Source organism: Garra rufa, chromosome 9, assembly GCF_049309525.1.
Source record: "Garra rufa chromosome 9, GarRuf1.0, whole genome shotgun sequence".
NCBI classification, from domain to species: domain Eukaryota; kingdom Metazoa; phylum Chordata; class Actinopteri; order Cypriniformes; family Cyprinidae; genus Garra; species Garra rufa.
The window spans coordinates 28,445,418-28,460,547 of NC_133369.1; the positions used below are offsets into that span (position 1 = coordinate 28,445,418).

At 36.4% G+C, this 15,130-nt stretch overlaps 2 protein-coding genes across 2 annotated transcripts; both read right to left on the reverse strand.

Moving 5' to 3' along the window:
* Positions 1-920: 920 nt before the first annotated feature.
* Positions 921-4,868, reverse strand: LOC141343206 (meprin A subunit beta-like). The gene is made up of 12 exons (XM_073847806.1): positions 4,815-4,868; positions 4,681-4,699; positions 4,027-4,058; positions 3,868-3,946; positions 3,663-3,783; positions 3,099-3,277; positions 2,725-2,943; positions 2,374-2,529; positions 2,056-2,280; positions 1,516-1,950; positions 1,221-1,391; positions 921-973 (listed from the first exon to the last, which is right to left on the reverse strand). The coding sequence occupies exons 1-12, from the start codon at positions 4,866-4,868 to the stop codon at positions 921-923; spliced, it is 1,743 nt and encodes a 580-aa protein (XP_073703907.1).
* A 4,887-nt stretch (positions 4,869-9,755) lies between these two features.
* Positions 9,756-14,098, reverse strand: LOC141343207 (meprin A subunit beta-like). The gene is made up of 13 exons (XM_073847808.1): positions 14,066-14,098; positions 12,980-13,001; positions 12,871-12,902; positions 12,698-12,776; positions 12,491-12,611; positions 12,221-12,399; positions 11,833-12,051; positions 11,502-11,660; positions 11,086-11,304; positions 10,528-10,965; positions 10,221-10,394; positions 9,947-10,055; positions 9,756-9,810 (listed from the first exon to the last, which is right to left on the reverse strand). Exons 1-13 carry the CDS (start codon positions 14,096-14,098, stop codon positions 9,756-9,758), a joined length of 1,839 nt encoding a protein of 612 aa, XP_073703909.1.
* Positions 14,099-15,130: the final 1,032 nt, after the last annotated feature.

The following is a 15,130-nucleotide window of genomic DNA, read 5'->3' on the forward strand; positions in this document are numbered from 1 at the left end:
CATTAAGTTACTTGCAAAATTGGTTTGTGATTCATTCAAGAATTTGTTCTTGTGGTTGCATAGACACATTACATTTTTTATAGTAATTTACAGCCAATAATGTTTATGCAGTGATTGCAATATTTTAAATTTTTACTTAACCTAATCGAAAAATGTGTGAACCAAATGTAAGAGTTTATCATGGAAATCAGTAGGCTAACATTAACACATTAATTACTACATTAGAGATAATTAACAAAAGGCAGGTGCAACAAGGTGCAGTTGCTTTTATATAGAATTCATGTAGTCAGACGTAGAGCTGGGAAAATCTCAGGATTAATTTACCAGCAAACAGAAGCAAACCACCAACAGGATCAGAGAGAATGTACTGGAAGTGCAAAATATGCCCAGAGAATCACTAAAAGAAGAGAAACATACATATAACGATTAATAGCAAACTCCAGAAAACCTAGAAGAATAGAGGACATGTCCTGTCCCATAGAGGTAAACTTGTTCTCTAAAACTTTGAATGCCCAAGAGAAGTATGACGTCATCTCCCTTGTTAAACTCTTTTTTAGTGAGATCATCTTTCATTATGACAACAATTTCAGGCCAGCAGTCTCAGACCAGAAGTTAGGGCAGGTCTGACGATCACCTAACTAGCCCTCAGCAGTAACCCTAACTTCATTACAACTTTTAGCTCCACCCCACCACTAACTGTAAAGACCCAGGTATACTTCATTTTCTTTGTTTCAGTCGGTCGTGCACACAGCTCTTTCCACACAGCTTTCAACATGTACTCAACTATAGATGAAAGCGGATGGACGAGTTTGACGCATGTACATCTGCGTAGACATAAAAAGTTGGACAGATTGCAGACCGTCACGAAACACGGATTGCCGAAGTGTACTTTGAGCTTAACCTCAGTGATAATCTTCACTCTAATGTCCAGTCTGAGACTGCTGTCGCATGTGGCACATGTAGAAGCTATTGTCTGATGTAGGTGGTGTAAGAGTAGTTAAGAGTAGAATATTCACCTTGTAGCACATGGTCCCTGCTTGATCACTGCATCAGATGAAATCTTGAAGTTTTTCACTCTCTCTTTAGGGCAGGGTAGAGAGTTGTTCTGAAGTAGCCCTGAGATATCTACCACAAAGTATTGGATTTGTAAACAGCATCAGTTCCCTAAATGTTCTCAAAAAGTTGCAAGTCACAAATTTTAATCTGGAAACAAAACCAACCTTGCATGCTGAAGAGAAATATGATGTGACCACTCTTGATAAACTCTCTTACAGTGAGATCATCTTTTCTTACGTGGTGTGAATAAATCCAGGAACCCACAAACACAGACTCATTGCCGATGACAACTTTGGATTGATAATTTTGAGGATTGTCCCAGTATTTACTTCCATCTGTTACAACAAAATATGGCTTTTAAAAGACCTTTCAAAGTCAGAGGTAACAATGTATTTTATCTTTAGCTAGGTAAAATGCTAAATATATATAACAAGATACAAATAATAACAAGATTCTCACTGGAAGCAGGGTCAGTGGTGATGCTTTGCTCAGAGGACATGCGCTTCTGTATGTGTGGATTCTGGTCAAGCATCTGGACTGTTATTTGTCTCCATGGACAAGGCCACTCCAACTGGCCATCATATGCACCAGATACCAGACGAACAAATATATAAAGGTATTTCTGATGCACCCTTAAGCCAGCCTGAAAGCGATAACCATCACTGGAGTAATACAACAGACTGGTCATCCAAGTGCTAGACACATTGTTTAAAACCTCCTCAAAGTTTCTTATCTGCCATGTGTGAGGACACTCAGTCTCTGAAATATTGATATCATCCAGTGAAAATCCTCCACTGGAGTTTCCAGCTCCTTTACGGGCTTCAAATACAACTTGAAAGGTTTTATTTGCATTCAGTGGCACATGATGCAGCTTCCAGTAATTACCAGGGGGTCCTGCAAGACATTAAACTGTCAGTGACATTAAATATTTAAAGTAGCATGTTGAAATACAGGCTTATATGTTTTCTAATATGTAAAGGATTTTAAAAAGGAACTGGCCTGTGATCAGATCCATAAGTGTGAGAGTTCCTATGTTGTCTGTTTCATTCTGGTACTCTCGAATCCAGATGTTGAGCTGGTCAGACTCATGACCACTGTGATAGTAGTAGAACTGCAGACACTGGACTTTGCAGTCTCTTTTAGGGGTCATTGTCTTGGTCTCTATTCTGGCTGAATCCCCCTCATTTCTGCCCTCAGTGCTGAAGTGCCTGAAGAAAGACATCCCTGCAGACATTGTAAACAGAACTGAATTGTACAGTGACTGAAGCTGTCAAAAAAGAATCTTCACATTTACAGACTGACTGTAACAGATCTCACCATTTTGTTCTTTGCCCAAGTATGTGTGGTCAGTCACATTGATGCCACTCACTGACTTCACTGTCTGCCAGCCAAAAGCAGCAGCAGAACAGACGCTCATCTGACACAGAGATACATCATCAAAACTACAGTGATCAAGAAAAGAGATGGACGAATCTGTAATGCAAACAAACAAATAAACAAACATGTCTGAGACAAAATCATTTCATCATGTCTTTGTGCACTATATTATTCTGCCTTCTGTATCTAAGGCGATGTCATTGAGTCATGAAGGATACTAAGGCTCCAGATACAAGCACATGCTCACTGTCATGTTGCACAGAATACACAAAAAATGTGGAAAATACTCACTGCATTTATAGAGTTTGTTGAGTTCAATCACATCATATTCACTCATGTCCAGCAGTTGACCAATCACATCTTGGAACTCAGGACGCTTGGTAATGATTGTGGATCCATTACCATTGCTGAAGGCATTTTTATCATAATGCATCAGAGAGTAGTAATCATATGGAGTATCTTGAGTGGTGGACATGTTCTTATAGTATTTATTGAAACTGCTCTCCTTCCCTAAAAATCAAGACTAGTGCAGTTATTAAGGTTAATAAGGAATGGCTTATGAAAGTGCTTATTAGCAGAATGAACATTTCAGTGGCAGGATCAGTAAATCAAATTAATCAAACATTTAAAAACATTTAAAATAAAGAAAGAAATTATAGAGCAACCTGTAATGATGTTTTTGAAGTTGATGGTCACATAATCATCTCTGTCATATCTTAACTCCTCATGCCAAAATCCCAGTGCATGGAGAAACATGTGTTCAACAATGGCTTTTAGTCCACAGCCATTTCCAATGGAAAGAGTCTGAGCTCCAGTAGATCTGCGACCGACATATGACCAACACCTGAAAAACAAGAGAGAGAACATTCACATAAAATATACATGTAGATTAATAAATGTAATGTTAACAACACTGCCAGTCAAATTAAGTACACTCCACGTGTTAGAACATCAAAACATCACTGTGAAATGAAAAACACACAAAAAACAAACAAACAAACAAACAAACAAGCAAACAAACAAAGGTTAAATCAGAAATAATCTTTTATTTAAGATTGCTTAGAATAGCTGCTCTTTCGCCTAGAACTACAGCTCTGCACGCTCTGATCTTCAATGTAGGAGTTCCTATGGATGTGGTCCATTTAAAAAAAAAAAAAAAATTCACTTTAAAAAAAATAAAAATTTTCTATCAGTCTGTATTTGAATTACTAACTAGAACCATACTGTACCCGTCACGACTCTCCACAGAGATGTAAGAAATGTCTTCTGCTGTTCTGGGCTTAAAGTCAATACATGATTTCAGTCTGAACTGCTCAAACGCTCTCAGAATGACGCCTTTATAGTTCACACCTATAACCATGGAAAACATATACAAGTTAATTTAAATTCTAATTTAAAAGTTAAACTGTAAGTAAGAAATTCATGTTTTCTTACTGAGATTCACACTCAGCTCATAAGGGATGGGAATAACCCACCGGAACTGATTCCCAAGAATGGCATTCCTTTGATTAGGCTTTAAAGCAGATTGTTATAAATGCTGATTTCTGAATTTTCCAATATTGTAATTATAGATAGTCTTGGAACAGAACTCACCATCATGATGTCTCCTTCTCTGAGATTTAAACCTAATGCCACAAGAGAGTTCAGTTCACAGTGAATATGCTTGAATAAAACAAAAACAGTGATTTCTAACAAAAATAAACCCAAAAAGGTGTTTTGAAATGATGGCATAGAACAACCGTTTTCACAGAGCCTTTCAGTGAACAGTTCTTAAAAGAACCATTTTGAAGAACATTTTCAAAATCTAAAAAACCTTTTTCGACAATGAAGAACCTTTACCGCATTTGAAGGGTTCCATGGATGTTTAAGGTTTTTCATGGAACCATTGATGCCAGTAAAGAACCTTTATCTTTGTTGAGTGTACTGCTTATACTGTACAAAATTATTTGAGCTAATATAGTAGTTTTACCTTTGTTTATATCCGGAATGTCCTTCCATTCATCATTTATTCCTAGGAGAAAAATATAATGAAGAAAACAAAAGACAGAGGGGGAATCAGAATTGTTTGCATGGAGTGCTCTACAAAAATATAATTTTGGTGAAACAGCCTCAAAGTAAAATGGTGAAATGCCAATCACATCATCAGACAGAAATGAGCAGCCCAAACAGGATTTTTTTTTCACATATTAAACATATTGCAATAACCTTACAACTGATTAATTTCAGCTACTGTGCTGCTGTACTTACCAGCTATATCTGGTGGGGGCTGAGAACATGAGATATGAAATCGATATTCAGATATCATGAAAAATAGATTTAGAAATCAGCAATATAACACTTTCACAATGACAATATGTTAAAACATAAGCTTCCAAACTTACCATAGATGATGCTGGGCAACAAGCCAAAGCCAAACTCAGCAGAAGAAATTTCATCTTCACTGAAAAATCATTATGATCAAATTTGATTATTGATTTATGAACTTTTTCTAATCACTTTAAAATTAGCAAAGTACATGCGACACATAATTAAAAGAAAAAAATAAATGAATAATATGTTTAAATATTACCCAATCAGTTATTTAAATTGAGGGTCATCAAAATGTGTGATTTTAAAAATTCTGGAAAATAAAATTTGGATGCGTACCAGTTTTCAGTCACTAATGCAGCTAAACATCAAACTGCCTCTCAATCACTGAGTTTGACAAGAAAGTGTCAGGTTCTTACATCCTCTCTGCGTTTAGTTCCTGTTGGTTTCCTTTGTTTCTAAGTAGTTCTCATTTATTACTTTTGCACAATTCTATTACTATTGTTATTCATTTTTTACTTATTAGCCCAACCTGTCTCTGACTCAGTTTCCTCATTTGCCCTGTCTCTTTCCTCATACCCCCAGAACAGTTCTTTATCTGTTCTTGTTTTGTTTGCTTTGCCCCAATGATTTTCCTGTGCATCTCAGAGTTGGAGTGTGTTTGTTTAAACAGTAAAGCTTGTACAGTAAGTAGATGCTTGGCTCAACTTTTTCCTTCCAAAAACAATATAGGACAAGTAAGATGTTCTGCCTTGTTGTTTGAACAATAAAGTAGAAATATAGTACAAGCATAATCCTGTTCTTCCTCATACTGAGTTCCCAGTACATTGACATTTACATCTACAAACAGCTTTAACAATAAAGGTGCTCTAAAAAAATCAAAAGGGTTTTTACATATATTTTACATATATTATATATATTTACTTCCATCTTTAAAAAATGTTTGTGCAAAGGAAAGGTTTGATGGTGCAATCAATTAATAATGCTGAGTGAGTGAGAATACTCACTTAATATGAAGACTTTGATTTAAGTGTACACATTTAATATGAGTATTATGATTGTGACTTAAAAAACCCTCACAGTCTAAAGAACTGAGAATGATCTCAGTAAGGCAGTCAGGAAAATATCTCATTATGACATTGAAGAATGGGGAGTATGCTGGTGGAAACCTTGGAATATTAATATATGGCCATCAAATGAATTGTGAACCAGTTGGAAACTGACATGATCCCAAATTACAACATGGATCAGCCCGTCCTGGCTCTCTTGGTTTGTGCTAAATGATGGAATTACAGAGATGGTTGAGGAAATCCAAGAGATGTTGTGTTGAAAAGCCCAGGGTAACACGATGATGGAGAATCCCATGGTGGCTGATTGTAGTGCACTGTCACACAGTCCATTCTTTTCATTTTTGTTAGTTAAACCCAGCAAAAATATCTGGCCCTGTCAATATCCCTGTCAGTTCCCCCTTCAAAAAACAAGACATTCTCAGTGATGTCAATGCTCCTGACAAGTCAGTAACTGTGCTCTCCATGCAACATCTGTGCTTTTGTCAAATTATAGGGCAAAGGTAACTCTATTCTGGATTTTCTATTTCTTTTGGTGGTGTATACAGAAAGTTATGAGGTCCTGTTTGAGGGTTTTATGCACTGGCTAACTTTTTTCAAGCATAAAAGGTACTGAGGGACTTCCTCATTGTCTGGACCTTCACAGGCAATAAAAAGGTCAAGGTAAGACTGGTCATATTTTATATGGGACTTCCTTTTAAATGGTTATTATTTGATCTCGATTCCAAGAGTTAACAAAGGTCTGGGATGCTTTTGGTTTCAAAAATATTTTCATGATGGCTTTACCTGTATGGGCTGTTAGTATGCTGTATGTTTACGATGCAGATATGACAGTTCAACTCAATTCATATTTTTAAAACCATCCCTTAAAAGAATCCTCTCTTAGGAGTTGTTTGCTCACCATTGCTCAACTGGTTGTGTGACCCAGAAGTAAGTGAGAAACTTTCTACTATTCTAGACATAAATATAAGATTGGTCTAGAGTTTGTCAGTTTACTAATCTACAGTCTTAGGGGTTCTTCTCTGTCTTCTGGAAACTTGAAGGTTTCCAGGATGTAGAGCTAAGGAAGTATTAATAATATTAAGAAGTGCTCCCACAATAAAGTGACTGAGACAGATCAGACACAAAATTTTTTGTTAAATCCAAACGGCAGCCTCCCGCTCTCTCTGTTGAAACCAATATGGAAGTGACTTAAACTGCAATTCATCCACTGGCCGCTGGAGACTGGCTCCAAAAGGGAGTCAATCCCATAGACTCCCCATGTTAAAATGTCCAACTTTACAGCAGAAAAAAAATGTTTACAGCCTGGTACAAAAAGTGGTTTTGGTCTATAGCTAATTTTGCCCTTCCTGTCAACTGTGAGGGGGGTGAATTTTTTTTTATAACTCATCCGTTTAAGTTATTTTAAGCTTTAAAGTTCTGCATAATTAAGGACGTGGTCACTTGAGTGACAGGTGGATTGCCGCTGCTGTCACCACTTTCCTCACTTCTTTTAGACATGTAAAATAACTGTTCTTTTTTTCACAGTGGGAGCTCCATCATGTCATATTAGATGCCAAAAGATGAATGCGTAGTCTCTTTTTTAAAAAATAATTTTATTCCCTTACATTCTCATTAAAGCACACATGAATACAATGCAAAAAAGAGAAAAAAAAGTTATTTATCAGACTGAAAAAAGACACTCAGATATGGAAAAAAAACCCTTAACCTTTACAGGGAATGTGCGTAAATCACTATGATTAATGCTAAGATTAACATTTTAATTAACATTAACAATACAAATTTAAATATAGCTGCAAGCACTCCAAAGGGAAAATTAAAAGCTAAGGATGGCAGGAACACCAGACCAACTGCAGCAATGAGTAAAGGGCAGCCATTTTAAGACGATTTTAGTCAAAATGACAGAAAAATAATGTAGAACCCCTACTGATATGATTTAATGGCTTATTACGTTTGACCAACATGTGGCGCTGTTATCAAATCGATGTGGTGAGTTTAGTGTGAGGTGACAAAGTCACACACAAAGTTTGGTGTCATTATGTCAAAGCTTTGCAGAGATAAAGCCTCAGAGTCATTTTGGCATCAAACCTAAAATTTGTAGAGGCGCTGTACGAAAACGGTTTCATCTATCAACGTGAATTCCATAACTTTTTGTCAGCACAGTCTGAAGATGATCTGACTCGATTTTGGTGAAATTCAGATGAACGGTCTAGGACGAGTTAGAAAAAGTAGGTTTTCAACATAAATCAAAATGGCGGACAGGAAGTTTGACCAACTGTGGCATAATTGGTATCTATGTAGTCAGCATGACCCAAGGAATATTTTGAGACCATTAATTACAATAGGCTAATGCAATCTACAGTTATTAACATTTTTGGAAATTTCATAATTAATGGTTAATGAATGGTTTATTACTCTTAACCAATAGGTGGTGTTGTTACCAAATTTATGTGGTGTAATCACTGTGAGGTGACAATGCCATATACAAAATTTGGTGCAAATAACTCAAAGCTTTGCAGAGATACAGCTTCAGATGCGTTTTGGCATCTTTCCAGCAAATTCGTTGATGCGTTAAATGAAAATGGTTTCGTATATCGACACGAAATCCATAAAAAAATCCATAACTTTTTTTTCACTTTCAAAAAGAAAGTGAAATTTTGGACAAGTGGTGGCACTAGAGAGTTTGAGTTAGAGACTCCAAATTGGCTATGGTGACATTTCAGACTGTACTCTATCAGTGTGCCAAATTTCACAACTTTCCTGCAAACGGTTCTATGGGCTGCCATAGACTTCAACAGCGGAAGAAGAAACAGAAGAAGAAGAAGAAGAATAGGAACACTAACAGATACAATAGGTGCCTACGCAGCTTCGGTGCTTGGCCCCTAATAATCATACTTATGTACCAGAAAGCTGAAGATAGAAGCAGTTATTTGGTACTGACCTCTTGTGTAGTCAGATAGGGCTAATAATAGTGATTTCTCACGATTAACTCACTAGTAAAAGAAAGAAAACCACCAAGATGATCAGAGAGGAAGCCGTCTTAGCACTGGAATTGCAAAGTTTGTCCACACATTTACTAAAGGAAAATAAGTACAAATGTGAAGATAAACATTATTAATGCAATAGAAAAAAAAACATATATTTTGATAATTAAATGATTTTAAAATAAATGACTCTCAAAAACCAGTTCTTTCAGTGACGCAAAAACATATACTGCCCCAGTGTATAGTTTAAATGACAAACCACTGACTCTTTTGAGGCAGTCCTGTAAAATAATCATTAAAATATACAAATCCTTCACTAATTCAGCTCACTGAATCTATCAGAGACATATTTGAATACATATGGGAATATCCTCAGTTTCTGTAAACTATTTAATAAATAACGCAAATATGGATTATAACTGAAAAAAACATCCATCATCATCAAATCAAATGTATGAGTTGGAATTATATTGAATTGGAAATCAATACCAGCTCTATTTACAGTTCTGATGTGAAACACCTGTTCATCATATCATCAGACTGGCATTTTTGTTGCATATCAATGTGCTGTTATGTCAAGGACTATGTGTTCCAGCAAAGGGATGCCACTTTAAAATAATGAATTTATTTAAAATAATGTTTTAGTAAAATGTGTCCTTCATGTGTTTGATATGAGATTAAAAAGAAAAAAAAAACAGTAAGGTACTTGCAGCTGTGTTGTAATTATGTATATATTAATGTAAATATACTCTAGTGTGTGTTGTGTCACACTAGACAGTGCACTTTACCCATGACTATATTCACAATATATTTTAACAACCTTTCACAACAGTTTGGTCACATATTGGAAGTGATATAGTAATTAAGCTGTTCTCAACCATTTGAAAAATTGGGACTATGAAACTATGTCTCTTACCCCTTAGTGGTTCTTAGTGTAGTTGTAGTTCTTGTTGTAGTTCTTGTTCTAGTTGTTGTTGTTGTAGTTGTAGTTGTAGAGGTCATCTGAGATGTAGGAAAAACTCTAGTAAACAAAACAATTTTTTTTTATCACACATCACATGCAAAATTCTGAATTTTTTGAACATGTCTTGACCACCACTTTGTAGTTAAATATATTTTTAATGAGGGTACAAGAGAGGTTGGAAGGATATTTACCTTGAAGCACATGGTCCTTGTTGGGCACTCGCACCAGAAGTAACGTTGAAGTTTCTCTTTGTCACTTTAGGGCATGGTAGAGAGTGATTCTGAAGAAGCCCTGAGATATCTGGATTGGTAAACAACATTTTTAATAAACATTCTCAGAAAGTCAGACACAACTGAAATATATCATAGCTGTCCAACTGAATCCTTGCCATTATTATAATTATGCTCAGTTTGCTCGTAATACAAAAGTTTATCTTGTTCTTTGAAGTTACTTCACAAAACCTACCTTGCATGCTGAAGAGAAATATGATGTCACCACCCTTGATAAACTCTCTTCTAGTGAGATCATCTTTTCTTATGACATATTCATAGTCCAAAAAAGGACCCACATATATGGTCTCATTGCCAATGACATCTTGAGTTCCAGTATTTCGAGGATTGTCCCACGTTTTTTTTCCATCTTTTACAACAAAATATGTCTTTTTAGACCATTTTTTGAATGCTATACATGCAATGCTTTAACAACCTTAAACTTAAGTTAACTAAAATGCTGCATATAACATGGTGTGAGAGAAAAATAATCAGATTCTCACCAGAAGTCCAATTAGGGTCAGTGGTGATGCTTTGCTCAGAGGACATGCGCTTCTGTATGTGTGGATTCTGGTCAAGCATCTGGACTGTTATTTGTCTCCATGGACAAGGCCACTCCAACTGGTCATCATATGCACCAGATACCAGACGAACAAATATATAAAGGTATTTCTGATGCACACTTAAGCCAGCCTGAAAGCGATAACCATCACTGGAGTAATACAACGGACTGTAAATTAAAGTACCATTGTTGTTCAAATCCCTCTCAAAGTCTCTTATCTGCCATGTGTGGGGACACTCAGTCTCTGAAATATTGATATCGTCCAGTGAAAATCCTCCACTGGAGTTTCCATCTCCTTTACAGGCTTCAAATACAACTTGGAAGGTTTTATTTGCAGTCAGTGGCACATGATGCAGCTTCCAGTAATTACCAGGGGGTCCTGCAAGAAATAGCAGTTATGTCAATAACATAGAATATTTGAGGACCATCTTGAAATATTGGTCTACATGTGTTATTATTATTTTAAATCTGCACAGTATTTGAACAGTGACAGACAGACCTGTGATCTGATCCATAAGTGTGAGAGTTCCTCCGCTGTCTGCTTCATTCTCTCGGATCCAGATGTTGAGCTGGTCAGACTCATGACCGCTGTGATAGTAGTAGAACTGTAGGCACTGGACTTTGCAGTCTCTTTTAGGGGTAATTATCTTGCTCTCTAGTCTGGCTGTGTCCCCTTCATTTTTGCCCTCAGTGCTAAAGTGCATGAAGAAAGACGTCCCTGCAGACATTGTATACAGAAGTTGTTTGGAATGAATGGTACAGTGACTGCAACTGTGGTGAAATGATGCTTTTTTGGGCAATAAAAATATAGTTTATCTTTAATCCTAAAGTCTTTATCTGTGAAAAAGCACACCCTGTCAAAACAGACAGTTTTTGTTCATAAATAATTCTGAGACTGACTGTAACAGATCTCACCATTTTGTTCTTTGTCCAAGTATGTGTGGTCGGTCACATTGATGCCACTCACTGACTTCACTGTCTGCCAGCCAGAGTGATTACCAGCAGAACAGATGCTCATCTGACACAGAGATTCATTGTCAAATCTACAGTGGTCAAGGAAAGAGATGGATGAATCTGTAATGCAAACAAACATGTTAAAGGCAAAATAAGACCCTAAAGGGCTCTGGCATTAAAAAAATGGCAATTTTTATTGTTCTTTCTTGCAGTTCAACAACTAGGCCAGTCCACAGTTACAGTATGTTACACAGAATATACATTCAAACAGAACAATGTGGGAAATTCTCACTGCATTTATAGAGTTTGTTGAGTTCAATCACATCATATTCACTCATCTCCAGAAGTTGACCAATCACATCTTGGAACTCAGGACGCTTGGTAATGATTGTGGATCCATTACCGTTGCTGAGGGCATTTTTATCATAATGCATCACAGAGTAGTAGTCATATGGGGTGTCTTGGGTGGTGGACACGTTCTTACTGTATTTATTGAAATTCCTCTCATTCCCTGAAAATAACAACTAGGGCAGTTATCAAGGTTAATGTTCCTAAGGAATGGCTTATATACAATATTTACATTGACAGTTCACAGTTCAGTATCAGGTTTAGCAAATAAATCAAATGGAAATTTTAAAATGTTTTTTACGAACATTAAGGGGGGGGGGGGGGTTATTAACCTGTTATGATGTTTTTGAAGTTGATGATCACATAATCATCTCTGTCATATCTTGACTGCTCATGCCAAAATCCCAGTGCATGGAGAAACTCGTGCTCAACAATTGCTTTTATTCCACAGCCATTTCCAATGGAAAGAGTCTGAGCTCTAGAAAATATGTGACCGACATATGACCAACACCTGAAAAAATAAAAAGAGTATATATTAAATAAGCAAACTGAAAATATTTAGATATATCAATCTTGGATTACTAACTGGAAGCATACTGTACCCGTCACGACTCTCCACGGAGATGTAAGAAATGTCTTCTGCTGTTCTGGGCTTAAAGTCAATACATGATTTCAGTTTGAACTGCTCAAACGCTCTCAAAATGACTCCTTTGTAGTTCACACCTATAACCATGGAAAACATGAAAGTTAATTTAAATACTAACTTAAAAGTTTAAGGAACTGTAAGTGAGAAATCCATGTTTTCTTACTGAGAGCCACACTCAGCTCATAGGGTACGGGAATATCCCACCGGAACTGATTCCAAAGAATGGCACTCCTTTCATTAGGCTTTAAAGCAGATTGTTTTAAATATCCTGACAGAACTAGATCTACTGAATTATCCAGTATTGTATTTATATAATGAACACCAAACAGAACTCACCATCATGATGTCTCCTTCTCTGAGATTTAATCCTAAAACCACAAAACAGTTCAGTTCACGGTACGAATGCTTTATGCTTGAATAAAGGATGTTTATAAATAGTTTTTACCTTTGTTTATATCTGGAATGTCCTTCAATTCTCTATTAATGCCTTTGAGGAAAAGTATAAAGGAAAGATAAAGAGAGCTAATCAGAACTGAGTACATTAAGTGCTAGAAAAAAAATAATTTTTGTGAAACAGCCTGAAAAAAATAAAAATAAAACAAAAACAAGCTAAAACAGGATCTTTTACACTACACGCATCTTACATATTACAATAACTTTAACACAGATTAATCTCAGTGACTGTGCTGTACTTACCAACTATATCTGGTGGAGGCTGAAAACATGAGATATGAAAACAACATTCAGACATTAAGAAAAATAGACTTAAAAATCAACAGCACATACTAACAGTTATATCAACAGTTATATACCATTTTTACAGTGACAATAAGCTATCAACTATCCAACTTACCATTAATGATGCTGGGCAAAAAGCAAAACTCAGCAAAAGAAATGCACTTACATGTAAGTGCATTTTCACTGGAAAAAATAAAGATCAGATTTGATTGTTGAGTTATGGAGTTTCATCAAAAATTTGAAGGGGTATATATATATATATATATATATATATATATATATATATATATACATACATATATAAATTATATAATGTTACATCACGTTTAAATATGAATGTCTCAGTTAAATTTAAAACTCACAATATGTTTCAATATATAAAAACTCTATATGCATGCATACCTGTCTTGTCACTAATGCAGCTGAACATAAAACTGTCACTTGGTCACCCGATTGACAGCAAAACTGTTTAGTTTGAACTTGTACTAACAAGTTCTTGTTCATATACAGTCAAGCCCAAAATTATTTATATCCCTGGCAAATTCTGACTAAAAGTTACTTTTATTCCACCAGCAAGTTTTTTTTATTTTTATTAGAAATGACACAGATGTCTCCCAGAAGATAAGACAATGTACAAGAGGCATCATTGTGGAAAAAAATATTACTCATCTTTTGTTTACATTTGAACAAAAAGTGGCATGTCCAAAATTATTCATACCCTTCTCAATTATCAATAGAAAAGCCTTTATTGGCTATTATGGCCATCAAATTCTTCCTATAATTGCTGACCAGCTTTTTGCATGTCTCCACTGGTATTTTTGCCCATTCATCTTTAGCGATGAGCTCCGACTCTTTCAGGTTGGAGGGTCTCCTATCACCCTGATCTAAATGTTTTTGTCTGCTTACCATTTCTTCACCACTTTTGCTGTGTGTTTTGGGTTGTTGTTATGCTGAAATGTCCACTGGTGCCCATCTGAAGTCTTCTTCTTTGTCCAGATGAGCATTTACGAAGGCCAAGCAGGCTTTTGTGTGCCTTATCTGGAGAAGTGGTGTCCTCCATGGTCTGTGTCCGTGGAACCCAGCGGTGTGCAGTGTACATTGGACTGTCTGCCTTGAGATGTTGCCACCAGTCCAGATTCATCAGGATGGCCTTGGTAGCGATCCTTCTGACCACGTCCGACCACGAGATTTTTCACAGTGCGGAACGTCTTGTATTTAAAAAAAAAAAAAATTGCCCTGTAGCCACTGGAACTTCAAAACATTTAGATATGGTCTTATAGCTCTTTCCTGACTTGTGAGCAGACACAATGCTTGGCCGCAGGTCCTCAGTGAGCTCCTTTGTATTAGCCATGACTGTCCACAAACCAACAGAGAGCAGAGAGCGTCTGTTTTTTTACCTGTTGAGTTGATTAAAACAGTTGTTCCCAATGAATCAGGGTAATTACGATGCTTTAGAACAGCTTGGACTATTTGGAATGGTACGGAACTTTGGATAGATTGTGACAGTTTGCAAAGGGTATGAATAATTATGGACATGCCACTTTTTGTTCAAATGTAAATAAAAGCTGAGAAATATTTTTTTTTCCACAAAGGTGCGGTTTTGGATCTGGCATAGTTTGTGTCAGTTTAGGTTAATCAGCTGAGTTATCCTTTTTTTATGGAATACACCCCCGCTATTTGGTGCATATGATGATCAGTTGCTGCAGCCTTGTCCATTAAGTCAAATAACATCCAGATGCTTGACCAGAATCACCACTACATCACCACTGGCCCTGCGTTGGTTTCTTCCAGTCAGAATCTGATTATTTTTATGTCATGTAATGTGTTGATATGTAGCATTTTGCCTATTACCTGGAAG